Here is a 27,775-nt window from a genome sequence, read left to right as displayed (position 1 = left end):
CGCCGTCGCAAAGTCATGGCCTTTCTTTATAAGTACGCAGTATATACGTATATGGTAATCTACTGTTAACATGCTCAGCACTTCTAAAGACTAGTGGAGAGGCTAATACGCACCTCATCTTTATGTTCCATTGCCAATAGTATTATGGATGCCTTGGTTATCGTATCCGACGAAGTAAAAAATTAAAATGAAAAAATGTAACATAAAAAAATTTCATCTCATCTCATCGAAGGACTTCTGGCACTTTTATGTGGTGTTGTCTTATTGTATCTCTATAGTATTTAGTACGACAGCAACGATGGCAACCACCGCAATGAACGTTAGCGTTCCCCCACCAGATGAAGAAGAACAAATCCTGGCCAAGTTTGTGTTTGGCGATACTACGGATTTACAAGAGAATCTAGCTAAGTTCAATGCCGATTTCATTTTCAACGAACAAGAAATGGATATTGAAGACCAGGGAGATGAAGGTGCCGACTCGGACGATGGTAGCGATGATGGGGCGCAGAACGGTAACTTGGGCCAAGTTAATGACGATCAGCTGTTTTTTGTAGATGACGGCAAAGACGCTCAAAGTAAGGATAAAGACGCCATGGATATCGACGATGAGGACGACTCTTCAAGCGATGGCTACTCCGACGACGATGACGAAGCCGCCTGGGTAGACTCAGATGATGAAAGAATTAAAGTACCCATCCTCATCACTAATAAGACGAAGAAATTAAGAACCTCTTACAATGAATCTATAATTAATGGTGTTCACTATATCAACAGGTTGAGATCCCAATTTGAGAAAATATATCCAAGGCCCAAATGGGTGGATGACGAATCTGATTCGGAGCTAGACGAAGAAGAAGAGGACGATGAAGAAGGTTCTAATAACGTCATTAACGGAGATATCAATGCACTAACAAAGATCCTATCCACCACTTATCATTATAAAGATACATTGTCAAATTCTAAATTATTGCCTTCCAAGAAGCTAGATATTTTACGTCTGAAAGATGCAAATGCTTCGCACCCATCCCACTCTGCTATACAGTCTCTTTCATTCCATCCTTCCAAGCCTTTGCTGTTGACTGGTGGGTATGACAAGACTTTAAGGATTTATCACATTGACGGAAAGACAAACCATCTAGTGACAAGTTTACATCTCGTTGGCTCCCCAATACAAACATGTACTTTCTATACCACTTTTTCAAATCAAAATGAACAAAAAATATTTACTGCTGGTAGAAGAAGGTATATGCATTCCTGGGATTTATCCCTAGAAAATTTAACTCATTCACAAACCGCTAAAATTGAGAAATTTTCTAGACTATATGGGCATGAATCCACTCAAAAATCTTTTGAAAACTTCAAGATGGCGCATTTGCAAAACGCACAGACTAAATCTACCCACGGCATCATCCTCTTACAAGGTAACAACGGTTGGGTGAATATTTTGCATGCTACCTCAGGGTTATGGTTAATGGGCTGTAAGATAGAAGGTGTAATAACCGACTTTTGTATTGATTATCAGCCGATTTCACATAATAAATTTACGACCGTTTTAATCGCAGTAAATACCTATGGTGAAGTGTGGGAATTTGACCTGAATAATAATGGCCATGTCATAACAAGATGGAAGGACCAAGGCGGTATGGGAATAACGAAGATTCAAGTAGGTGGTGGTACCACTGCTATTTCTCCAGCTCATCAAATAAGTAAGATAAAGCCAAACAGATGGCTTGCTGTGGGTAGTGAGAGTGGGTTCGTCAACCTGTACGACAGAAACAACACTTTGAGCTCCTCCACGCCCACGCCCATTGCTGCGTTAGACCAACTAACGACTACCATTTCGAGTTTACAATTCTCCCCCGACGGTCAAATACTATGCATGGCATCTCGCGCAGTCAAGGATGCATTGAGATTGGTCCACTTGCCCTCGTGTACTGTGTTCAGTAATTGGCCCACCAGTGGTACCCCCTTGGGTAAAGTCACTAGCGTCACATTCTCACCAACTGGTGAACTGCTGGCCGTGGGTAATGAACAAGGTAAAGTAAGGCTTTGGAAATTGAACCACTACTGATCTTCCCTTTATAGACAAACGTAAAAAACAAATATCAACAATGTATAAATATATACACAAACACCTTCTTAAAAAAATCAACAATAAGCACGGAAGTTCACTATTATGGGCTTCATGTTTACATATGTTATTGCTGTCATTTAATGACCAAAGTGAAAATTGTCCGAAAATTTGGTATAGCCAAAAAAGGGGACATTGGATTTGATGAATATTATCATCTTCATGGGGACGATATATATCTTTAAAAGTTATTCAGGTTACAGTACCAATTCGTCACCTTCTTGAGAACAATGCAAGCGGTAGAAAGAAGACCTTCGCTGCTCTTTGACGAATATCAGAACTCCATCACTAAGCCTAATGAGACGAAGAATAAAGAGGCCAAGAACAACAGTACTGCTTCCCCATCTAAATTAAAGCAGAAGGAGATTTCTGTGGATGATATGGATATGATTTCATTGCCCACGGACTTCGACAGGCAAATGGATTTAGGCTCGCCCATGTTTTTCGATCCTGAGGATGAAGAGAATAAAATTGATCCGATTCCTTCGATATCGCATCATTATGGAAACATCGACGATGGTAGTTTCGTTCCCTCATATTTACCCTCAAATTTAAAGATTGATCAAAATGTCAAGGACCTCTTTGCTAATCCATTTGAGTTGGTCTCTCAAATGAGGAAAAGATATATCACTACCTCTAAACAAGATGGCGTTTCCAATATCAAGAACGACTTACAAAACTGGTTCTTATATCCTAAGCCTTTACCCAAGTTTTGGAAATTTGAAGATGACAAACGTTTACAAGACCCCTCAGACTCGGATTTGAACGAGGGTGGGGACAATACTGCGGCAGGAGCCATCACACCGCATCATCATGGGTACTACTACCCAAGTTACTTTACCGATCACTATTATTATGCAAAGTCGGATCCGAAGGAGAAAGGTAAAGTGAAAGTGCCATATACTGGTGAGTATTTCGATTTAAATCATTATAAAGAACAGTATGTGTCCCATTTAAACAAACAAAAGGATAAACAATATTCCTCTTTGTGTCCTAATTCTAGTGAAGAAGAGCCACAGGAGGAAGAATACTTGACAGATGTGCCTACATTCCAAGAGTTTAGGGACGATTTTGCATACGTCATAGAATTAGTTCAATCCCATAAGTTTAATGACATTTCACGAAAGAGGTTATCTTATTTATTAGACAAATTTGAATTGTTTCAGTACCTAAATTCTAAAAGAGAAATTTTAGCGAACAAAAATGTTCCCTACAGAGATTTTTATAATTCTCGTAAGGTAGACAGAGATTTATCTTTAAGCGGTTGCATTTCTCAACGTCAACTTAGCGAATATATCTGGGAGAAAATAAACTTAGAACCTGACAGAATAGTATATCAAGACGCGGAAACATCAAAAAAATTCACATTGTGTGATATCTTTCAGTTTGGCTGCTCTGCCGATGATCTGCCTATTGCGGTTGGGTTGAAGTTGATTGATGACGAATTCCTGGACTGGTATAAAAATGTCTATCTAATAGACTATCATTTAACTCCTAACAAATCAGCAAATCTGAACGGTAAAGAAATGAGGTTTTTTCTACTGGCCAAAGTCTTTCTTGAATTTGATAACTTCATTGAAGGTGAGTATCTTGCAGAAATTTTTATAAAATACGTTATCCACATCCTGGAAAAATCAAAGTATCAATTGGCCCAGATATCCGTTAGTTTCCAATTTTATTCTGATGGTAAGGATTGGTATAAAAAATTTTCACAGTGGTTGTTGCGATGGAAGCTGGTATCATATAACGTTCGCTGGAACATACAAATTCCTAGAATCTTTCCTAAGTTATTCAAGGAAAATGTTGTCTCTAATTTCCAAGAATTTTTGGATCTAATATTCAATTCTTTATTTGATCTGGAAAAAAATGAAACGATGGATTCATCAGTGGATAGTGATACCATTGGCGTCCAGTTTTTCTTATCAAACGTTTGTTCTATGGACTTAGTCATTAAGGAATCCGATGAATATTACTGGAAAGAATTTACTGACGTGAATTGTAAGCCAAAGTTTTGGACTGCACAAGGCGATAATCCTACTGTTGCACACTACATGTATTATATTTACAAGAATTTATCAAAGTTGAATTTCTTAAGGTCACAAAATCTTCAAAATACAATCATTTTAAGAAACTATTGTTCGCCGTTATCTAGCAGAACTTCTCAATTTGGCGTAGATTTATTTTTCACAGACCAAATAGAGTCGTTGGTGTGCAACCTACTACTTTCTAACGGCGGGTTATTACAGGTGGAGCCACTTTGGGATACGGCATCAATGATTCAATATCTATTTTACCTTTTTCAAATTCCTATTCTAGCTGCTCCATTATCGTCTGTGTCGCTATTAAATTCTGAAAAATCTTCCACCTTAAATCATAAAAGCATTCTCCTCGAAAGCGATTATTTGAAAGATCAAGCCTCCACCAAGATCAACCCTTCTAGAGATATTACTATTGACGAGCAAAGGTCATATGAAACAAACCCTTTTATGAAAATGTTTAGAATGGGATTAAAGGTTTCTTTGTCGTCAAAGTCGATTCTTTATAATAGTTCCTATACGTTAGAACCTCTGATTGAAGAATACAGCGTTGCAGCGAGTATTTACTTACTTAATCCTACAGATTTATGTGAGTTGTCCAGAACGAGTGTGTTGTCTAGTGGATATGAAGGTTGGTATAAAGCTCACTGGATTGGTGTTGGAGTAAAAGAGGCCTCATTTTTTGAGGAAAATGTCGGTGGAATAGATATTTGGTATGATACAGCAGAAGATACTTCAATAAAACATAATGTCCCAATGATTAGAAGAAGATACAGGAAAGAGACATTGGATCAAGAATGGAGCTTCATTCAAGATCACTTTGGTACATTTAACTCCATATGGTAGAAAATAGTGGAGTGTAGCAACTTTGCATCATAAAAGTAAGATGTATACTACATGTACATATATACTTTTGAAATTAAAAAACAAGATAATAAAAAATAAAAAAAAGAAAAAGGTAAATGGTATACTTCTTTTCATCGTGAAAAATCATATCGTATTTTGCTTACTTATGCCAGCTTGGTTTAATGTCTCTAACAGATTTCATGAATTCTCTTAAACGAGCTTTATCGTGTAAAGCTTTATCAGCGTATTGGGGGTTACCGTAGTAAAATAACTTAAACTGACTTTGTTGTTTGTCATTATGTTCGGGATCTAAATCCACCGACAAATCTAGCACAGCAACGCTACGTTGGAAGTACCACTTGTTCACCACATTGTCTTTCCTGCTTCTCCATAGTACTTCATTGGGAAATTTTTTAAACATCAAATTAAAGATTATATCAGATATACCCAATGAGCCCTTAAGATGCGGTAGAACAGCAAACTTATCTAAATAAACAAATCTGTTCTCTTTGGAGCCTTCGTACGTTAGAATGGCAATACCTTCGTAGTCGCCGATAACAATGACCGTAGCTATTCGTCCATTGATTCTATTCAAGTAGTCGTGGACATCCAGAGACCTAGCAAAGCTCTGATCGATGATTGTTTTGAATTTATTGATATCCAACTTAGGGATGTTGGTTGTAGGCTCGTCTCCTGTCTCGGGTATATAAAATTCCTCAGGGAGGCCGATAGAGTTAAACTGAGTTAGCGTCTCATAATCATAAGTCTTTATATGGACACCTTTTTTAAAAACAGTCGTCACCAAGACGGCATCTGCATTGGGAGGAGTTGCGTTCACCGGCTCAGATGGTAATTCATACCATTCATGTTCATCCGACAGATTAGTTGATGAGCTCGTTTCATTGCTGTTTTTTTTGAATCTTGGTAAAGATGAAGAGATCAATGATCGGTCTGTAAGTAGATTGTACACTAATGGATTTTTCCTGTCCGAGGACAATGCAGCATTTTTGGTAGTAGTGATCAGTCCGGTTGCTGTAGGCGCTAGATTTGATAAAACGGTGTTCATCAGTAACAGGTCTTCTAAATGATCATGGCATTCGGATTCTAAGGAGGATATTTCGTCCTTTTTAACATGTAGCTCCATTCTGTGTAGTAAATTTTGTGAGCGTGGTTCTCGCTTTTCCAAAGTGCTAATATCACGAGACAATAATGAAGATAAATGCTTGAATTCTTGTGAAAGATTAATGAATACGTGAGCGTTATCATTTCTTTCGCCCGATGGTATGCCACCAGTGCTATTCAGAATGAAGAATTTGTCAATATGTGGGATATCTCCCTGGCACAGGCAATTCATAAATTTCACGACATCTTTAGTCATAAATTCAGACGCTGTCTCTTCATTATACACAAAAGGCTTAACAATTGGTATAACATTCGAATTTGCGATATCAGGGAACTGACCCTGTTGTGAGAAGACAGAATGATATAACCCAGTGAAAGATTTGGTTAACCCCTCTTTGAGGTGAAGGGGCCTTAGATCGGCACCTGTAACAATCCGGTCAAGTAACTCTGCTTGTTTGTTCACGTGCGATGGCGAAGGTGGGATCACAAACATGGGACGTAAACCTAGCATCCCCAGTCTCTTTATGACACTTGAGAGCTGTGATAAAATCGCAGGCGCGATTTCATGCAGGTCCCTGATGAAAAATAAGCAGTGGTTGCGTTGGCCATCTCTATTTGTATATTTGGAGAGGTAGTCCTTGGCCTCTCGTTTTGTAGCTGTCGAATTGAGAACAGACAGGATCAGGTTTTTCGAAGATGCATTTGGTTGATTATACTTGAGCCCATGCGAAAAGATATGCTTCCACATGATAACAATAATGGACTAATGCCTTGAAATGGCGGCTCTATCAATTATGCCACACTCCACTATTATATTCCTATTGACTTCTATTTCTCACTTTTAGATTTGAACTAGCAATGATTAATGCTATTTCTCCAGTATGAAATTTCTTGAAATAATTTAATTTCAATAAAAAAATACAGTCGCCTAGATGTAAGCATATAATGGTAAACAAACAAAAAAGTGACATATAATATAAGGGCAACGTCCGGGCCTAGTGGAAAGATACTTTAAGATAATGGCATTACCAGCACACCTGCAGCAGACCTTTTCGCCAGAAGAAATACAGTTTATTGTGGAGAATGAGCCCATAAAGATTTTTCCCAGAATAACGACACGCCAAAAGATTTATGGAAATGACGGAGGAGTGAAAAACCAGATACCCAGTCGCTGGCAGCTCATTACGACAGATGATAAGGCTTTAAATAATATGGTGGCAATGCGTTCCACAGAAGTGGTCCTTTGGGTTGCTCTTCTTTTGAAGCAGCAATCCAAGTGTAGTATTGTAGCACCACAGTGGTTAACGACAAAAGAGCTTGATAGAAAGATAAAGTATGAAAAGGCCCATCCAGATAGATTCAGTGAGTTGCCGTGGAACTGGCTTATTTTGGCACGTATACTCTTCAGTAAAGCTAAGGATGATTTCCATGATCCTGTTCACGAATTACGCGGTAGAATTCAAGATTTAAGAGAGATGAGGCAGGTTAAAGTATTAAAAGGTCTTAAATATTTGAATGAGTCGCATTTGCAATTAGACAATCTCAGTCTGTTAGAAATAAATGAGCTGAGGCCGTTCATCACTGACATCATGGATAAGTTAAGAGAGATTCATTCTGCATCTCTTACTGCTGGTGCTGAAAACGAGGAAGAAGATTTCAATATTTGATCAGAGTATTGGTTTTATAAAGATCGATATTTCGTCTAAATCCATCTGTATATACATATATATATATACTTATGTCCGTGCATTTACTATACTTGTATATCACGCACAAATGTAACTCATCAGAACCCAAAATTCATCTTAAAGCCGTTTCCAAACGGAAATCCATTTCCCGGATTTTTAAACATGTTATTCTGTCTAGGTCCTTGGGCGAATGTGTTTCGACGAGGATTGGATCTGGAGAAATCATAATCTTTCCTTTTATCGTCATCACTAAGCGTTTCGTAGGCCTCATTGATTTGGGACATGGTTTCGTGAATGGTTTCCTCTTTGTCATTATGATTTGCCTTTATTTTATCCGGATGATATTTTTTGGTCAGATTCAGGTACGCTTTTCTTATTTCTTTAGAAGTAGCACCAGGTGCTACTCCAAGAATCTTGTAATAATCCTTTTGAGGGTTATGGCTAACTCCTGGTGGTGGCGCTTGGTGTCGTTGCTGTTGCTGTTGCTGTTGCTGTTGTTGGAAGTATTGCTGGTTGAAATTCCGATGCTTTTGCTCTTTATAAGTTTGTAGTTGTTTCTGTAGTAAACGAATATTTTTTATCACGTATGGATTGGTTGACTCGGAAAGGCCATTGTCTTGAAAAAATTTGTTTATTTGATCTAGTAGCTGTTTTTTGGGCTGAGAATGTGGTTTAGACTTATTTTTGTTCAAGATTGAATTTATCATATACATTACCAAATGAGGATTGGAGTTCCATACATCGTCTAATATTGTTTCAGGAAGACGTTTTTGTTGAGACTTCGCATCCTGGTAGTAATTCCATGTTTCTAGGGTTAGTGATTGTTTTAAAACGGTTTTGCAAAATGGAGCAGCCATTTTAGCTCTCTTGGCGTCCAAACTCGTTGTAGAAGCCTGACAAAGGATGGAGTCAATATAGACTAGGTAGTCAGTATGGAAGTAGGAGTTTGGTTTGACAACATTGTCGGTGTTTGATGGATCCTCAAATAAATTTGCTGTCAAAGGTCTTAATACTTGAACGTCAACAATCAATTGCTTGATAATTTCTTGCAAAAATGAGTAATTATTTTTGAAAGCAATATCTCTGTTAAGAGCTTTTTTTTGAGCAATAAATGGCTTTTTATCCTTTAGATAAAAATCTATAGTCTTATCCCAGTTCGTAGATCCTGCTTCCTCAAAAGCATATATCGCTGGATCTAGGATTTGTCTTTTGGATGGATTCACTTTGTTTAATTTGGAGATAGTTAAACTTAGACGTTTACATTTCTCATTATCCATATCAATGGATAAGCACTTTCTTAGATTAAAGGACGCATCAGAGTTAAGCACAAAAGTTTGTAAAACTGATATAACATAATGAATGGTAAGCCTTGTGTCTAGGCTTAAGACGGCTAGATGCTTGTCAAGGACAGTTTCATAATCCAAAATAATAGATGCTGCTAACGAAACGTCAATCTCTTCAGCCAATTTATGGAAAAGAACATCAATATGGGTAGATAGGACGTTTATATTATATGGCGTAATTCGAAGTAGCTCTGAGAGATCCTCCTCGACAGAAACATCTCTGGATTGTAGTTTCTTTCCAATAGTTTCATTCAACGAGAGATATTTTGAATAACGTTCATCTTTCTGATGCACTTTCCCCCACATACCGAAATCAATGTAAAGCTCTTGCAGCCTCTTCTCGGCAAGCTTTCCAAAGGAGTCCTTATAGGTTTCATTGGAGACAATTTTTTCGAACAGGTCAATGGCCCTCAGGTGTTGATCATTAGACATCTGTATCAGCCCAATCTTGTAGTATATCTGGTTGGCTAGCCTGATGACATCTGTCATATCCTCGCTTTTTGGTTCCGCTGTTAGACAATTTCGTTCCAACTGGCCTGCGATCCATTGGTACTTGGTCAGCGACTCAGTGTCTACTTTCAAATGCTTGTTCAGTCGTTGCAACTCCGCTAAGTTACATGATTTAGAGGCCGATATCAGTGTTGGTAAAATAAGACTATAGAGTAGAAGACAACAGCCTGTAATCAGTATCATGTTTGAGTTGTGTACGTTCGGACAAACCTTACACAATACTGTATCAAATAAAAACAGTGAGTACGATCAACTCGGCCACTTTTATGACTATATAAATACTTGAAGTAGCCTCTCAGCAGCCCTGGCTCCCTTTCTTCTGCCATCGATGTGTACACCTGTCAAATTTCCATTGTTAGAAGCTCAAAAAAAAAAAACGTTTCAAGAGAAGACAAAACGCGACGCGTTAAAAAAAAAGAATAAACTAGTTTAAAGATGAGTTTTCAACCTTCACTTAAACACTGTTTGGCCACCTTATCTGCAGAAAAGCCCTACGGAATCAACAGGAATAGTGTGGAACTACTATGTACATCAAGAGAGTGGTTATCAAGGGGTTTAAAACCTATAGGAATGAGACAATTATTGATAATTTCTCGCCGCATCAAAACGTTATCATAGGGTCTAATGGATCAGGAAAATCGAACTTCTTTGCTGCTATTAGGTTTGTTTTGAGTGATGATTACTCAAATCTGAAGAGAGAAGAGAGACAGGGGCTGATTCACCAAGGTTCGGGTGGTTCGGTGATGAGTGCCTCGGTGGAGATTGTGTTTCACGATCCAGACCACTCAATGATATTGCCCTCTGGTGTGCTCTCAAGAGGGGATGACGAAGTGACAATTAGAAGAACGGTGGGTTTGAAGAAAGATGACTACCAATTGAATGACAGAAACGTCACTAAGGGAGACATTGTCAGGATGTTGGAAACCGCAGGATTCTCGATGAATAATCCTTATAACATAGTGCCACAGGGCAAAATCGTTGCTTTAACGAACGCTAAGGACAAAGAAAGATTGCAATTATTGGAAGACGTTGTAGGGGCCAAATCCTTTGAAGTCAAACTAAAGGCTTCATTGAAAAAAATGGAGGAAACAGAGCAGAAAAAGACACAGATTAATAAAGAAATGGATGAGTTGAACTCAAAACTGAGTGAAATGGAACAGGAGCGTGAAGAACTGGAAAAGTACAATGAATTGGAACGTAATAGAAAGGTCTACCAATTTACTCTATACGATCGAGAAATGAATGACGTTATCAACCAAATGGAAAAATTAGATGGCGACTACAACAATACTGTATATTCTTCTGAACAATATATTCAAGAGCTAGATAAAAGGGAAGATATGATCGAGCAAGTCTCCAAAAATCTATCAAATATTGAAGCGTCTTTGAAGATTAAAAATACTACGGATCTACAACAGGCAAAACTAAGGGAGTCTGAGATTTCTCAAGAATTAACAAATGTTAGCGTAAAGATAAAAGATGTCCAATTGCAAATTGAGTCGAATAGCGAACAGAGAAATTTGGACGGTTCAACACTAAAAGAGGTTGAATCCAAGATCAAACTGAAACAACAAAAGCTGTCCAAAATATTACCTAGATTTCAAGAACTTACGAAGGAAGAAGCAATGTATAAACTTCAATTAGCGTCGTTACAACAAAAGCAAAGAGATTTGGTTTTCAAAAAAGGTGAATATGCTCGTTTCAAGTCCAAAGAGGAGCGCGACTCATGGATTTATTCAGAAATTGAGGAATTAAAATCATCGATGCAAAACCTTAATGACTTAGGAAGTAAACTACAGATGGACCGTACTTCTTTGAAGGAGAGCTTATTCAAGATTGACGAAGAAATTGAAGAGCTGACCGATTCTATTAACGGACCGGATATCAAAGGTCAACTAGAAGATTTTGATTCTGAATTAATCAAGCTCAAGCAGAAACTGAACGAAAGTTTGGACACTCGTAAAGAGTTATGGAGAAAGGAACAGAAATTACAAACAGTTATGGAAACTATATTGAGTGATGTCAACCAAAACCAAAGAAATGTCAATGAAACTATGAGCAGATCATTAGCAAATGGTATAATTAATGTTAAAGAAATCACAGAAAAATTAAAGATATCGCCGGAATCCGTGTTTGGAACATTAGGAGAACTAATAAAAGTTAACGATAAATATAAAGCATGCGCTGAAGTAATCGGAGGTAACTCTCTTTTTCACATCGTAGTGGACACAGAGGAAACAGCCACCTTGATCATGAATGAGTTGTATCGAATGAAGGGTGGAAGAGTAACATTTATCCCACTGAACAAATTATCTTTGGACGCTGACGTTAAATTCCCCTCAAATTCTACAACTCAAATACAATTCACCCCCCTAATAAAAAAGATAAAGTATCAACCTAGATTTGAAAAAGCTGTCAAACACGTTTTTGGTAAAACCATTGTCGTCAAAGATTTGGGCCAAGGTTTAAAGCTAGCTAAAAAACACAAACTCAATGCCATTACGTTGGATGGTGATAGAGCAGATAAAAGGGGTGTACTAACGGGTGGGTACCTTGACCAACACAAAAGAACTCGTTTGGATTCTTTAAAGAACTTGAATGAATCGAGAAACCAGCACAAAAGTATTGGTGATGAGTTACAAGTTGTCAGAAACGAACTAAATGATATTGATGCTCAAATTGATCAATTAAACGGGAACATAAGAAAAGTGTCCAACGATAGAGAATCCGTCTTGACAAATATTGAAATTTTCAGAACATCATTAAACACTAAAAAGAATGAAAGATTGATTCTCGAAGAATCTTCAAACGCCATTGTGTTGAAGTTAGAAAAGCAGAAGACAAACCTAAAATTCGCCCAAGAAAAGATGGATACATATGAAAATGATTTGCTTCAGGACTTTGATAGCGAACTTTCCAAAGAAGAAAAGGAAAAGCTGGAATCTTTAACCAAAGAGATCAATGTGTTGCATAACAAATTGGATCTTACTTCAGATGCACTGGAAGGTATAACTACAACAATTGATTCATTGAATGCCGAATTAGAGTCCAAACTTATTCCACAGCAAAACGACCTCAAGATAAAAATGGCCGAGGTTGGTGATGCATTCATTTTGGGTCTACAGGATGAACTAAAAGAATTAGATTTAGAGAAGGAAAGTGTCGAGAAACAATACGAAAACGCTACATTAGAACTAGGCACTATCCAAAGGGAAATCGAAACACTTGTTGCAGAAGAAACAAATAATAAGAAGCTGTTAGAAAAAGCAAACAATCAACAGCGTTTATTATTAAAGAAACTTGACAATTTTCAGAAAAGTGTGGAGAAAACAATGATTAAGAAGACAACGTTGGTTACGAGAAGAGAGGAACTGCAGCAAAGAATTAGAGAAATTGGATTACTTCCTGAAGATGCTTTAATGAATGATTTTAGTGACATTACAAGTGATCAGCTATTACAAAAGTTGAATGATATGAATACGGAGATCTCGAGCTTGAAGAATGTTAATAAGAGAGCTTTTGAAAATTTCAAAAAGTTCAACGAAAAGCGTAAAGATCTTTCGGGAAGAGCTTCGGAGCTAGAGGAATCTAAAGATTCGATCCAGGACTTGATTGTTAAATTAAAACAACAAAAGGTTAGTGCGGTTGATTCTACATTCCAAAAAGTCTCTGAAAACTTCGAAACTGTTTTCGAGAGATTAGTTCCAAGAGGTACCGCTAAACTAGTCATTCATCGTCGAAATGAAAGCTCTAATGATCAAGCAGATGACGTTGATATTGATATGGACTCCGGTAAAAATGAAGATACAATTAATAAAGAGGGTGAAACTGTCTACACCGGTGTTTCAATTTCCGTTTCCTTCAACTCTAAGCAAAACGAGCAATTGCATGTCGAACAACTGTCAGGTGGTCAAAAGACAGTGTGTGCCATTGCTTTAATCTTAGCGATACAAATGGTAGATCCTGCCTCCTTTTACTTGTTTGACGAAATCGATGCTGCATTAGACAAACAATATAGAACTGCTGTAGCCACATTAATCAAAGAGCTGTCAACCAATGCCCAATTCATTTGTACGACGTTTAGAACAGATATGTTGCAAGTAGCAGACAAGTTTTTCCGCGTTAAGTATGAGAATAAAATATCCACAGTCATCGAGGTCAATAGAGAAGAAGCAATCGGTTTTATTAGGGGCAGTAATAAATTCGCTGAGGTTTGAGGAGTATTCCTATAAATTTTAGCTTCTAAAAAACCCCTCTTTGCATTTTAAATAGCTAATTTGTATGTAACTATAACTATCCAAATTTCCCTAAAAATATTTCTCAAAAGATTTCACTCTTAAAATTCTGACGTTATACGGTTACTAAACAATAATTTAATGGAGTTTTGTCATGGACCATGGGTTCAGATGGAGTTATAAGAGAAATATTGGAATTAGGATGAACGCAAACAGTCATTTCAGAAGATATACTTATTTAATATTGAAGGAGATAAATAGGAATTAGTTTACATGAAAGATTTGGTTTACTTATTACTTTTATATGCTTGATTATTTTTTTTTTCTTGCTTCCAAAGAAGTGTAGTTATATTAAGGTATCATTTTTTCTTAAAATCTTTTATTAAAGATGCAAATCCACCGCTTGGTTTCTTTTTCTTACCTAGAGCAGCACTGGCAGATTTGGCACTGATGAAGCTTTTTCCGTCTCCGGAAGAATCACCTGAATCATCAGAATCTAGATCAGAACCACTATTAGAATCCGAGCCAGACTCAGAGCCGGAATCCGAGCTGGAGTCTGAACCTGAACTAGGGCTCGATTCATCGTCACTACTCGAGGCAACTTTGGGCTGTGGTTTACCAATCGATTTAGAGCTTTTTTCCTTGACGTCTGGAATTCCCCTTGAGACGAGGTCAGATAACGAACTCAGGGATGGACGTACCTTTCTTGGAAGATCGTGAAGAATACTAGAAGGTTTTGAAGGAGTTCTAGATTTTGCTGATGGTGGAGAGGACATATCCATTAACTGCGTAACTGGAACTTTATTAGGAGTGGCATTCTTTGTTTGACTCAACGATGGAGTTACCGCGTCAATTTTGGAAGACGAAGACCTAACCGGCTCTCTTGGTGTGTTAACAACAACTCTTCTGGACTTCCTGGATGTAGAAGTTTCCCCATCAGAAGAGGATGAGGAGGACGAGCTGGATTCGTCTTCTGTTGAAGAACCTGAGGAATCGGAGTCTTCATTACTTAAAACTGAATCTTTTTTTTCGGTAGAAACTAGACCCGCTGGCGCAAATGATTTACTGTTGGTGAATTTGGCTTTCAAATCTTTTAATTTGTCATTCGCACTTGGCTTGGCAAGTTTTGGTTTGTCTTTGATTGTGTTATTTGCGGTTTTTGCCTCATTCTGGATCTCAACTTTGTTTGCTTTCAATTGCTTACTCTTAGGAGCTTCATCCTCCTTTGGTGTGTTCTTATTTTTGGCGCCTAATGAATTTGTGGGCGCCTTTTCCAGTTCCTTGGCTTCCACTTTTTTCTTGTCTACCTTTGCTGACGAGTCTTTGGCTTCACTAGTGGCTGTGCTTTTGGAATCTATTGCCTTTGTTAGCGCTTCTTTGTTTTTATTATCGGGCTGTGTAACTTCCTTCTTAGCTTTTGGCTTGACAATTTTGTTGTTCACTTTTTGGGCCGGAGAAGCGTTTGCTTTTGTAGCCACTGATGGGGTGTTGCCAGTAGAAGAAAGTGCCGGTGGCGGTGTAGTTTTACTTGGCAACTTTGCACGTTCATTCTGTTTCTTACTTGAATTCGGATAAAAACTCTTGGCCATTTGTTCACTTATCTTAATATCGGATACGGAAGACTGTGGGATTTTAGAAGTTTCAGTCGCTTTTAAAACGGGTTCAATTTTCTTCTCGGGAATTTTTTGAGGCGATTTTTTGTTTTCAATTTGCCCATCGTCTTGTTTGCTATTCACCTTTGCATCCGTCAGCGGAACGACACTACCTTTCAATGAGTGCAAAGAGATGTCCCCCTTGGGCCCGCCGTTAGCTAAGGGTGCAGATTGCCTTTTAGTTAAATCGTCTGATGACACGTCTGTTTCGATTCCGCTTTCCGATTCATCGTCCGTAGATCCTGCTGAACTTGAATCTTGTGTGGCTTTTTCAGGAACCTCGTTTTTCTTGGCGCCCGCTAATAATTGGGCAGCCCTTTTAGCCGCGCTCCTTGGGGTTCGTTGAGGTAGGATATTTCTTGGATCTGGTTTAGAATTGTCTATGTCTTTGTTCAAGACAGTAGTGTATGGCTTTGCATTCTTGTTATTACTGGAGGCGGAGTTTTTTCTCGAATTTTTACCTTTAAACCATTGCGGAAGATCTTCACCGTTGCCTTCAATCATCTTGAACAGTTCTGATTTTTGGAAAGAGGAGGAGTCGGAATCCTGATGTACAATACGAACGGTGGTATCTGCTTCTTCATCGTCATCGTCCGCAAGGGCATCGTCGATGGTAGCGCCACCATTTGCAGTAAATTTGCTGACCAGAGGGCTATGCGTTGGAATCACTTTGCCATTGGGCTTCTTGGATGATGCAAGTATTGGTTGCTTGTTATGAGGGACTGTTGGCAAATTTTCCTTTTGCAAATTTTTTTCGTTTGAATCCCCATCTTCCTTTCCTTGACTGTCATCTGGGAAATCGTTCATTCTTCTTGGTTCCGCTGTAGCAGCAAGATCCTTGCGCATTTTTCTTTCCACTATTGTCTCCAGCGAGCCTTTCCTCTGTTGTTGTTTTGTGGGGAGTTGGCCATTAGAAGATTTGACGTTGGCGGGACTGCTTGCCTTGGGCAGTTCTGCGAGATGAACATTATGTGGCATGGCATCACCCAGGGGGCTGTTCTTCACGGGGGAGCCGTTGTTATCTGCGATAGAACTTTGACTACGTTGCAAAGAAGCCTTTGAATGTGGCTCCGTCTCTGGAGTTTCCTGGGTTCCACTACTTGAGCTTTCATCAGATTCATAATCGTCACCGTTTTCTAGGTAAGGTTTTTTCATTGGGATCTTGGCGCTCTTTGCGGGCAAGATAGAAGCCGGACTGGAAGGACCCTCCTTTAGTTCTTTTTCAATCTCGGAGATTCTTGGTTCAGGGATTCTTAACATGCCCGATGTTATTCTTGGAGAGGTAGCAGGTGGTTTCTTGTTTGAGTCGTAGGCTGTGAGAGCGACGGCTGCGGCGGCAGCGAAGGAAGAGGAAGAGGAAGCGGAGGCTGAAAAGACCAATTCATTCTTTTGGGCGTGCTCAGACACCACTCGTTGGCCGGTCAAAGTAACTCTGTTGGGGGTCATGGTGGACATTACCGGGGTTCCGGACAATAGGCGTTGTTGTTTTGATTTGTCTGGATCCACGGTTTCTGATCTGGATACGATATCTTCCTCGACGGCGCTTGATCTGATCTTCTTTCCCGTGTCAATGCCCGAGCTGATTCTAATGGGAGGCGATTGCGGCTGGGTTGGGGGCGGCAAGAAGGATCTTTCGCCAATATCTTCTTCTTCTTCGTCGTCAGAGTTGTTGGACATCATTTTGGAGGAAGGCGGAGGATAGATTTGTCTAGCCAGTGGAGTAGAGATCCTCATGGATCCGTTGGTGCCACTGCGAATGGTGCTTGTTGCTGTTGTTGATGTCGGTGGCCTTTTCTTTGCAATCCTAAGGACCCCGGAAGAGGAAGAGATTTGCTGCTGCGGCTGTACCGGGCGGGGCGACCCGTTGTTCATTTTAGAGCGTTTTACAGATCTGTAAAGCGACACTGGTGCGGAGTCGTCCAGGTCTATTTCGTTTCTCAGAATGACCTTCACGATGTTATTGATGTTGAAAACATCCTTTATCAAGAAATCCGGGTCCAAATCGCAGCCGGTGTTGTCCTGCAAACTTAAAATCTCGATGTCCTCCTGCAGGCTCGGGTACATCTTTTCGCATTTATCGATGATTTCATCACTCAGATTCAACAGGGTGTTGGTAGGCTTGGTAAACAAAAGAAACTTTTTGAACCTGGATTGGTTGAAGTAGGATGGGGAGAAGCTCGCGCTAGCAGACCTCATGTTGGCATACTGCAAAGAAGCGTCGCCAGCACTTTGCGCGATGCTGGTTCTGTTAGGCAGCAATTGAGAGGACTCGGCAACCGTGGGCCCGTATCCAAACTGCATGGGCGTCGTCGCCTGGAGGCTCGGGGGCACCAAGACCACTTGTAGTTTGTACATGGATGTGCGCGGTGTACAGGTATCGACTTCTAACGGCGGTGTTCGTTCGTTCTTTGTGCCTCGGACAAGGACCTATGCATTCCACCGGCTCGTGTGTTTATTTCACCATACTAACCATCATTCATCATCCAGATCAGTTTTCACGCTTACGGGAAGAAAAAAAAAAAAAGGCCAACCCGGATGAGACGGGTAACAGAATCTACAAAAGCAACCTCACATCACTATACACGAGATAACCATATACGGGATACAAACACGACCGATCTAGTCGTTGCGTTGACCCTGGCAGGAGCAACAAAGCGATACGTAGCAATCTGCAAGCACTTTATTTTTTTTGGTTGAGCACTAGCTTCCATCGTACAGCGTCGAGAAACGACCAAACCACTCGTACAACCATCTACGCGTGGGCAGGGACCCCTTGAACGTTATCCCTGGAATGAATCTTCCCCTGGTTGACCTAATCTTTGACAGTGGCACGACTAACGAGATCAAGGGCCTGCGGCCCCAAGAACTACTACTACTACTACTACTACTGCTGCTGCTGCTGTTGCTGTTGTTGTTCTTCCGGTTACAAAACCGGCAAAACCAACAACCGCCCTAGACGACCGCAGGCAAATCACGAATCTCGTATCCTTAATGCACGAAAACGCTGTTCTGTACTCTCTCTGACGCGTACGCGCAAGGAACGCCCGCGTGGGGAGGCGAAAAAAGCTACCCTTTACTTTGAGAGGGCCCATAATGTTGAGTTTTTTATTCAGGGGCAGGCACGTGAGCGAAGCGGAAAAAAAACCCAACGATGCGAAGAACGCGTTACCATTGTCCGCACGCACGGAAAAGGGCGCATGGCTCACGGCGCCCTTTTCCCGCGGCTTTACACACGCACATGGCTGGTTCCACCCCCCTTGCGCGACGGCTGGGTGTTGTGATGCCCTGCAGGTCCCTTTCTTCGTTTACTTTTCCTGGTCTCGAGGATTGTTGGTTACCACAGTGTTAGATAATCGTCCAGTTATCACGGCAGCGGTGGTTTTTTGCGTGGAGAAAAAGAGCACCATGGCAATGTAGCTAGCAAGGCATCCCGTGTGCTTGGTTTCTTGTGTTTGTGTTTGTGTTTCGTATATCGCAGTGTTCCTGCCGCTGGGTCTCAACACAACGAGGACAACGACGGTGCAGGTGTGCTGGTACCCAGCACACCTGCCGGAAATTGCTATATAGGCCTGATGAAACACCCTCCATGTTTCAATTGGGTTGCGGAATTCTTTAAAACATGTTCTATACTTGCTGCATCTTCCATTCTCTCTCCTCTTGCTAGTCGCACACGAACACCGACAAAAAAAGACTATAATCTTAAAACGAAAAAAATGCTGGAGTTCCCCATAACAGTTCTCCTAGGCTGCCTAGTGGCCGTTAAGGCCCAAACCACTTTCCCCAACTTTGCCGCAGACGTTCTGAATGAGCATAATAAGTTTAGAGCGCTGCACGTTGACACCGTGCCGCTCACGTGGTCAGACACGCTGGCCACGTATGCGCAGGCGTACGCGGACGAGTACGATTGCTCGGGCACGCTGACACATTCCGACGGTCCGTACGGTGAGAACCTGGCGTTGGGCTATACCGACACGGGCGCCGTGGACGCTTGGTACGGAGAGATTAGTAAGTACAACTACTCGAATCCCGGGTTTTCCGAATCCACGGGCCACTTCACCCAGGTCGTCTGGAAGTCTACCACCCAGGTCGGGTGCGGCTACAAGTACTGTGGTACCACGTGGAACAACTACGTGATATGTTCTTATAACCCTCCTGGAAACTACCTGGGCGAGTTTGCTGAGGAAGTGGAGCCGCTGATAAGCACGGTGTCCTCTTCGTCCTCGTCCTCTTCGTCCACTTCGTCCACTTCGTCCACTTCTTCTACCACCACCGCGGTGTCGTCCAGTATGGCTGCCCCAAAAGCACAGGGCTCCTCGACTTCGACGTCCTCTGCGGCGGCTAGTTCTTCTGAGGTTACCACCATAAATCCTGCCAAGCCTGCCACCTCTGCAGCATCATCCTCATCTATCGTTTCTTCCACCACCACAAAAGCGTCCTCATCTGTCGTTTCTTCTACCAGCGCAAAAGCGACCAGCTCGTCGGCATCCTTGACAACTTCAAGTGTCTTGACCGCCTCTTCCAGCGCCTCTTCCTCTTCCGTCGCCTCTTCCTCTTCTGCTGTCTCTTCCGTGGCATCTTCTTCCAGTGCCCCAGTCTCTTCCAGCGCCCCAGTCTCTTCCAGCGCCCCAGTCTCTTCCAGCGCCCCAGTCTCTTCCAGCGCCCCAGTCTCTTCCAGCGCCCTAGCTTCCTCCAGCGCTCCAGCCTCTGCTAGCAGCATCAGTTCTTCAGCTAGATTTTCCAACACTACCAGATCGTCTGCTGAGGCCGCCACTTCTGCGCCCGTGGATATCACTAGCGCCATTGATGCTAACCTTATAAGCACTTCTACACGCACCGCATCATTGGCTTCCAACTCTGCAAGCATTGCAATCAGTGCAATAGACGCTGTTGAACGCGTCACCAGATCTGGATCATCCTCCGATGTCTCCTCTGAGGTCACCTCCTCTGCCTCTGCCTCTGTCTCTGCCTCTGCCTCTGCCTCAAGTTCGGCACACACTTCCGCCACCACCACCACCACTGATTCTACTTCTGTAAGTTCGAATTTGGCTTCCAACTCCGCAAGCTCAGTTGCTAGTGTTACAGACGCTGCTAAATATGCCAGTGAAACTGAATCTTCCACTGTAGCAAACAATTCCACCAGTACCACTGACGCAACTCCTGGTAACCCTTCAAGAAGCGTCACCAGCGTCACCGATGCTGCGAAGTATGCTAGTAGATCTGGATCTTCCACCATCTCGGTTCCTGCCTCTTCCTCTGCTTCAAGTTCTACAYAGACTTTCTTGAACACGACAAGTATCACCGATGCTGTCTCCAAAGATACTTCCAAGACCACTACGACTTTGGCTTCCACCACTGACAGATCTAATCGCAACTCTGTCACCAACTCTGCCAGCATAGACGCCAGTGCAACGGACTCTGCCGAATACATCGGAAAATCCACGGCTTCATCTGAGACCACCACTGTAAGTTCGATGTCCGCACCTTCAGATATCTCAAGTGCCACCGGTGTGGCTTCTTCAAAAAGCCCAACCGATGCTGCAAGATCAAAGAACACTTCTAAGAGTGCTCCTTCAAGTAAACTAAACTCTAATTTCAACATCTCCACCGCTACCGCTACAGAAAATAGACTGGTCACTAACACCATTACCGCTTCCTGTAGTAATTTGGACGACACCACAACTATAAAGCCTAATACACAGACTACAGAAGTAACCACTTCTCGTTCCGAGGCAAGCCAAACTGCTTCATCTTGCTCTACTACCACCACCACTAAGCCAGAAAACGACGAAACTAATCCTTCTACCATCTACACCAACTCCAATGCGGCAACCACCATTATCCCCGGAAAAACATCTAAAGCTAGCGTTGTCACCACATCCGAAAAGCCAAACGAAACAACCACCACCAAATCCAATTCGTACGACAACGGCACCTCCGCCACCGATGCCGGCCAACAAACGGCCACATCGTATGCCAAGACCTCCAGCGCCGGCACAGGAATAACCAGTGGCAACAACATTCGTTCAACCACAACCCAACCAAAGAACTCCGCCACGCGCCACCCAACTTCGTCGATCTACACCCAACTAAAAGACGGCACATCCACCACCGCGAAATTATCTTCATACGAAGGTGCTGCAGCACTGGGATCAAGCAACCTGCCAGGAACGATTACCGCTTTCGTCATAGCCATCTTGTTCGCCTTCTAGATCCCTCTGAAAAAAACAGAAATTCTGCATTTTATTTCCTAAACGAGCGCGACCTGCACCCCGTGCGCCAATCACCGCAATTATCTTACCCAAAGAGGTAATACGTACGCAGACAACCACTTCCTGATGCGGCAGGTGTTTTGCCTATTTACTGCATTTGGCAAATGGACCCCTCTATTGCGTGTTGACAACTCTAGCATCGACGTCCCATGGACTCTGCTCCCTCTACAACATCCTTTGTAAGTTCTCTATTATTTAAATCATATATAAACAGGCCTCGACTATCGAATCCGAAATTGTATTATTCTATTCTCTTATTACAGCCTCTGACTCTTCTTCTTCTTGCACAGACAAATAAGGACCCTTTACCGCACTTTCTTTCATTTCTCATTGCTGTGAAGTTTATTGCTACACTGTAAGCTCTCCTAATCCGCTCTTTTATCTAAGCCGCTCGCACGCTTCCCTCTTTCGTATTTCAGTAACTGACCAACTATGAAACTTTCAAAAATATCGCTCTTAACATCTGCTTTGGCCTCGACCGCTCTCGCTGCTCCCGCCGTTGTCACTGTCACTGAACACGCCCATGCTGCTGCTGTGGTGACTGTGCAAGGCGTGGTCTACGTTAAAAACGGCCAGACTCTCACCACTTACGAAACGTTGGGCGCTGCTTCTGCTACTGCCAACCCAACCTCCACCGCCACAGCTTTAGTTGCTCCTCCTATCGCTTCTGCTTCCAGCGATTCTAAAGCAGCTTCGTCTGTTTTGCAGAACTTTGCCCAGGTTAAAAGCAAGTCTACAAGCTCAACCACCTCGTTGGCATCACCTTCATCGCAAGCAAAAGCCACCAGCACTTCTACACCAGCTACAACCATGTCCACTTCCCAAACCGCTGCCACCACCTCTGCCTCTACTTCAAATGACAACTTATCAGATTTTGCCTCATCCGTCTTGGCTGAACACAACAAGAAGAGAGCTTTGCAAAAGGACACYCCAGCCTTAACATGGTCTGATACATTGGCTACTTACGCTCAAGATTATGCCGACAACTACGACTGTTCAGGTACTTTAACTCATTCCGGTGGCTCATATGGTGAAAACTTGGCCCTGGGTTACGATGGTCCAGGCGCCGTTGATGCTTGGTATAACGAGATCTCCGACTATGATTTCTCGAACCCAGGTTTCTCGGGCAACACTGGTCATTTCACCCAAGTCGTCTGGAAGTCTACCACACAAGTCGGTTGTGGGATCAAGACCTGTGGTGGTGCATGGGGTGACTACGTCATCTGTAGTTACAACCCTGCAGGCAACTACGAAGGCGAATACGCTGAAAATGTCGAACCCTTGGCTTAGCCTTACAAGACGCTTACGTTAACTCTTCTTTCCCCCTCCTTCATTAAGTTCGTTTTTATTTTTTTTCCTTCACAAGGGTCCTTTTTCTCCAGTGACTACTTTGTTTCTCCATATTTACATGTACCCCACACATATACCCCACTTTTTTATACATATATAGAAATTAAGAAGCCCTTGTTGACATTTTCAAAATACGTGACGCTTGGCAGCTGTTTGCAGCTTCAAATCTTCAGGTTTGTACTTAGGCGGATGCACTCATTTTAAATATAGCACGCATTATTGTTTATTTATATAGATTTTCATCCCCGGCCTGAAAAATTTTCGCTCGTTTTCGCGAAAAGTTGTTGTTGGCAACGCAACGCTCGACAATTTCGTTTTAACGTATCTGTTAAGATCGAAATTTTCAACCGGCAACTGAAAAAGGTTCAATTAGATGAAACTTTTTTTCGAGACATTGACTATCCTGTTTTCCTATTGAACGTCTTTGAAAAAGTACGTCCAAGAACATAACAGCACTTTTTATCCTCTTTTCGAAGTTGTTGTCTTTTTTCTAACATAATTTTTAAGGTGAATCACTCTGATTTCCTGAATTTTCTATCTACTGTCTTTTGGTTACCACGCTCAAAATATACTCCTACCCCCCTTTCCTCCATACTCAACGTTTATAATTGCAATGTCTGAAGAACAAAGTGTTATTGATACACCTCCTACCACCGTCGACGGTTCTGTTGAAACTGTTACCACCATCGATTCACCAAGTACTACTGCCTCTACCATTGCTGCTACCGAAGAACAACCTCGTTTGGAAAAGAAGCCAACCCCATTGCCATCTCTGAAGAATTTGCCCTCTTTGGGTTCAAATGCTGCCCTAGCTAGCGTTAAGGTCAACTGGGGTCCAAACATGAAACCTGCTGTCTCTAACTCCCCATCACCTTCCCCTTCTGGCCCTGCATTGAATACAGGTCTTGGCGCGAAGAGAATGCGTTCAAAGAACATCCAAGAAGCCTTTACGTTAGATTTGCAATCTCAATTGTCAATCACTAAACCAGAATTATCTCGTATTGTTCAATCAGTCAAGAAAAACCACGAAGTCTCTGTCGAATCTACTCTTTCCAAGAACGCTCGTACCTTTTTGATTTCTGGTGTGGCCGCTAATGTTCACGATGCAAAGAGAGAATTAGTGAAAAAATTGACAAAACCAATCAACGCCGTCATCGAAGTCCCATCCAAATGTAAAGCAAGTATCATTGGTTCTGGTGGTAGAACCATCCGTGAAATCAGTGACGCTTACGAAGTTAAGATCAATGTTGCCAAGGAAGTCAATGAAGACTCTTACGACGAAGACATGGATGACACTATGAGTAATGTTTCACTATTTGGTGATTTTGAATCGGTTGATATGGCTAAGGCTAGGATCTTGGCCATTGTTAAAGATGAAACTAAGAACGCCACTATAAAATTGGTTGTCGAAGATGAAAAATACTTACCATACGTTGATGTTTCCGCCTTTGCTTCCAATGATGATGACGACGAAGTCAAAGTTCAATTTTATCAAAAATCAGGCGATATTGTCATTTCTGGTCCTCGTGAAAATGCTAAAGCCACCAAAGCAGCCATTCAAGATTACTTGAAAAAGTTAGCCTCCGATTTAGCCCAAGAGAAGGTTAAGATTCCAACTAAGTTCCAATTTTTGATTGATGCTAAGGAATTGAAAGAAAAGTACAATGTCATTGTTACCTTCCCATCTACTCCTGAAGATGAATTAGTGTCATTTGTTGGTCTACGTGACAAAGTGACCGAAGCCATTACTTACGCTAGGTCTTCTTCCAAGAGCTACGTGGTTGAGTCTTTAGATATTTCCAAGGCCCATAGTAAAAACGTTGCTCACGCAAAGAATCTGATAATGTACTTTACCAAATACTCTGTATTAAAGAGCCTTGAAGATTCCCACCCCAATGTTAAGATATCTTTGCCATCCGTCCAATCGCTACCTGCCGCCGAAACTGTTACCGTCCACATTAGTGCAAAGTCTGACGAAGCAAATGACATCAAGGCAGCTCGTAAGGAGTTGATTTCCTTTGTCAACAATATCCCACCTTCTGAAACCTTGACCGTTACAGACTTAGATTACGAGTTATTTGGTGGGTCAATCAAACACTCCTTGTTGGCTTCTGAGAGTGATGTTGCCTTTGTCCAATTTGGTGACTATTATCCAAATGATAACACCATTTTGCTTGTTGCCTTAACCGGTAGTGAAGATTTCAAACCATCCATCGAAGAGATTCAGGCATCCTTGAAGAAGGTTAATGAGTCACTAGACCAACTACGTACTAAGCAAAATAGCATGGAAAGTAACACTTATGAATTTTCTCCAGAAGTTCAGGATTCCCTCTTTAGTCCATCTTCTGCTACATTGAAATTGATCTTGGAAGATATTTCTGAAGAAGAAGGTCACATTCAAATTAAACTACATACACCTGAAGAAGGCCAATTGACTGTTAGAGGTGATGAAAAGGCTGTCAAGGTGGCCAATAAAATTTTTGAATCTATTGTGAACTCCCCATCAAACAAGAGCAAAATGACTGTTGATATTCCAGCCAACTCTGTTGCCAGATTAATTGGTAATAAAGGTTCTAACCTGCAACAAATTCGTGAGAAATTCGCATGTCAAATTGATATTCCAAATGAGGAAAACAACAGCGCCACTAAAGATAAAACCGTCGAGGTTACTTTAGTTGGTTTAGAATACAATTTGACTCATGCTAAAAAACACATGGCCGCCGAAGCTAAGAAGTGGGCTGATATTATTACAAAGGAACTAATTGTCCCAACAAAGTTTCACGGTAACATGATTGGTCAACACGGTACCTACCGTAACCGTTTGCAGGAAAAATACAATGTTTTCATCAACTTCCCAAGAAACAGTGAAATCGTCACCATTAGAGGTCCTTCTCGTGGTGTCAATAAGGCACATGAAGAATTGAAGGCATTGTTAGATTTTGAAATGGAAAACGGTTACAAAATGGTTATTAATGTTCCAGCCGAACACGTCCCAAGAGTTATTGGTAAAAACGGTGACAATATCAATGATATTAGAGCTGAATTCGGTGTCGAAATGGATTTCTTACAAAAGAGCACCGATCCAAAAGTTCAAGAAACCGGTGAAGTTGAATTAGAAATTACCGGTTCTAGACAAAGTATCAAGGATGCTGCCAAGCGTGTGGAATCTATTGTTGCTGAAGCTTCCGACTTTGTCACTGAAGTTTTGAAAATTGACCACAAACACCATAAATCTATTGTCGGTAGTGGTGGCCACACATTGAGAGAAATCATCTCTAAGGCYGGTGGTGAAGAAATCAGAAACAAATCTGTTGACATTCCAAACGCAGATTCAGAAAGCCAAGACATCACTGTTCAAGGTCCAGAAAAATTTGTCAAAAAGGTTGTTGAGGAAATTAACAAGATTGTCAAGGAAGCTGAAAACAGCGTTACCAAGACTCTCGATATTCCAGCAGAAAGAAAGGGTGCTTTGATTGGACCTGGTGGGATGGTTCGCCGTCAACTGGAATCCGAATTTAGCATCAATCTTTTCGTTCCTCATAAGGATGACGCTAGTGGCAAAATCACTATCACTGGGTTACCAGAAAACGTTGAAAAGGCAGAAAAGAAGATCTTAAATGAAATAATTAGAGAAAACTTTGACCGAGAAATTAACGTTCCAGCTTCTATTTACGAATATGTTTCAGAACGTGGTGCTTTCATTCAAAAACTGAGAATGGATTTGTTCGTTAATGTTAGATTTGGTAACACTGCCAGGAAAGCTAATAAACTAGCCCGTGCTCCAATTCAAATTCCATTAGAAAATGTTCGTGGCTCTACAGAAGGTGAAAATGCAGAAAAGACTAAATTTACCGTTGAGGAAGTTGGTGCACCAACATCTTCTGAAGAAGGAGATATCACCATGAGATTGACCTACGAACCTGTTGATTTAAGTAGTATTCTCGGCGAAGAAGAAAAGGAAGTCAAGAAGGACGCTTCAAACGACTCTGCTAAGAAGGAAGAAGCCCTCGACACTGCCGTTAAATTGATTGAGGAAAGAATTGCGAAGGCACCATCTGCCACATATGCTGGTTATGTTTGGGGTGCCGACACCAAAAGATTCAATATGATTGTCGGCCCAGGTGGTTCCAACATCAAGAAAATCAGAGAAGCAGCTGACGTTGTTATCAATGTCCCAAGAAAGTCTGACAATGTAAACGATGTTGTGTACATTAGAGGTACCAAAGCTGGTGTCGAAAAGGCCGGTGAGATGGTATTGAAATCTTTAAGAAGATAAAATAAACTCTCTGTTAACGTAGTTCTATTCCTTTGATAATATATCTCCTTTTTTAGTTTTGTAATCCATTTATATATACGATATGTACGCTTTTTAAAGAATAGTAAGATGACATTATTTTTTTTATTCAATGCTATTTTTGTCTTTTGATTATTCTTTTCGAATCTTGGAGAACTTGAAATAACAGGAATTTAAGGAATGAAAAGAACAACAGCGGAAAAGAAAAAAGAGAAAAGAAAACAGGACAAGAGAGAGTAAGGAAATCCCAGATCAGATAGTATTTTTCCTTAATACAAAGTAGTAAGAAAGTTTTCACA

General features: G+C 41.2%; 10 protein-coding genes across 10 annotated transcripts; 7 read left to right on the top strand and 3 right to left on the bottom strand.

The window, feature by feature from the left end:
* Positions 1-187: 187 nt before the first annotated feature.
* UTP18 (Utp18p) lies at positions 188-2,071 on the top strand (the record flags this gene model as incomplete). Its single annotated transcript, XM_018366049.1, has 1 exon — positions 188-2,071. One exon carries the CDS (start codon positions 188-190, stop codon positions 2,069-2,071), a length of 1,884 nt encoding a protein of 627 aa, XP_018221255.1.
* A 290-nt stretch (positions 2,072-2,361) lies between these two features.
* DI49_2946 (metallo-dependent hydrolase superfamily protein) lies at positions 2,362-5,013 on the top strand (the record flags this gene model as incomplete). The annotated part of the gene is made up of 1 exon (XM_018366048.1): positions 2,362-5,013. The coding sequence occupies one exon, from the start codon at positions 2,362-2,364 to the stop codon at positions 5,011-5,013; it is 2,652 nt and encodes an 883-aa protein (XP_018221254.1).
* A 160-nt stretch (positions 5,014-5,173) lies between these two features.
* Positions 5,174-6,883, bottom strand: ARG2 (acetyl-CoA:L-glutamate N-acetyltransferase; the record flags this gene model as incomplete). Its single annotated transcript, XM_018366047.1, has 1 exon — positions 5,174-6,883. One exon carries the CDS (start codon positions 6,881-6,883, stop codon positions 5,174-5,176), a length of 1,710 nt encoding a protein of 569 aa, XP_018221253.1.
* Positions 6,884-7,154: 271 nt separating this feature from the next.
* PSF2 (DNA replication protein PSF2) lies at positions 7,155-7,802 on the top strand (the record flags this gene model as incomplete). The annotated part of the gene is made up of 1 exon (XM_018366046.1): positions 7,155-7,802. The coding sequence occupies one exon, from the start codon at positions 7,155-7,157 to the stop codon at positions 7,800-7,802; it is 648 nt and encodes a 215-aa protein (XP_018221252.1).
* Positions 7,803-7,921: 119 nt separating this feature from the next.
* Positions 7,922-9,859, bottom strand: JEM1 (Jem1p; the record flags this gene model as incomplete). The annotated part of the gene is made up of 1 exon (XM_018366045.1): positions 7,922-9,859. One exon carries the CDS (start codon positions 9,857-9,859, stop codon positions 7,922-7,924), a length of 1,938 nt encoding a protein of 645 aa, XP_018221251.1.
* A 341-nt stretch (positions 9,860-10,200) lies between these two features.
* Positions 10,201-13,893, top strand: SMC3 (cohesin subunit SMC3; the record flags this gene model as incomplete). Its single annotated transcript, XM_018366044.1, has 1 exon — positions 10,201-13,893. One exon carries the CDS (start codon positions 10,201-10,203, stop codon positions 13,891-13,893), a length of 3,693 nt encoding a protein of 1,230 aa, XP_018221250.1.
* A 377-nt stretch (positions 13,894-14,270) lies between these two features.
* NET1 (Net1p) lies at positions 14,271-17,918 on the bottom strand (the record flags this gene model as incomplete). Its single annotated transcript, XM_018366043.1, has 1 exon — positions 14,271-17,918. The coding sequence occupies one exon, from the start codon at positions 17,916-17,918 to the stop codon at positions 14,271-14,273; it is 3,648 nt and encodes a 1,215-aa protein (XP_018221249.1).
* A 1,217-nt stretch (positions 17,919-19,135) lies between these two features.
* Positions 19,136-21,772, top strand: PRY3 (Pry3p; the record flags this gene model as incomplete). Its single annotated transcript, XM_018366042.1, has 1 exon — positions 19,136-21,772. One exon carries the CDS (start codon positions 19,136-19,138, stop codon positions 21,770-21,772), a length of 2,637 nt encoding a protein of 878 aa, XP_018221248.1.
* A 492-nt stretch (positions 21,773-22,264) lies between these two features.
* On the top strand, positions 22,265-23,122 carry PRY1 (sterol-binding protein; the record flags this gene model as incomplete). Its single annotated transcript, XM_018366041.1, has 1 exon — positions 22,265-23,122. The coding sequence occupies one exon, from the start codon at positions 22,265-22,267 to the stop codon at positions 23,120-23,122; it is 858 nt and encodes a 285-aa protein (XP_018221247.1).
* A 673-nt stretch (positions 23,123-23,795) lies between these two features.
* On the top strand, positions 23,796-27,458 carry SCP160 (Scp160p; the record flags this gene model as incomplete). The annotated part of the gene is made up of 1 exon (XM_018366040.1): positions 23,796-27,458. One exon carries the CDS (start codon positions 23,796-23,798, stop codon positions 27,456-27,458), a length of 3,663 nt encoding a protein of 1,220 aa, XP_018221246.1.
* Between the last annotated feature and the right edge of the window lie 317 nt (positions 27,459-27,775).

Source organism: Saccharomyces eubayanus, chromosome X (assembly GCF_001298625.1).
Source record: "Saccharomyces eubayanus strain FM1318 chromosome X, whole genome shotgun sequence".
In the NCBI taxonomy this organism is placed as follows: Eukaryota; Fungi; Ascomycota; class Saccharomycetes; order Saccharomycetales; family Saccharomycetaceae; genus Saccharomyces; species Saccharomyces eubayanus.
This window is presented reverse-complemented; position numbering and strand designations above follow the sequence as displayed.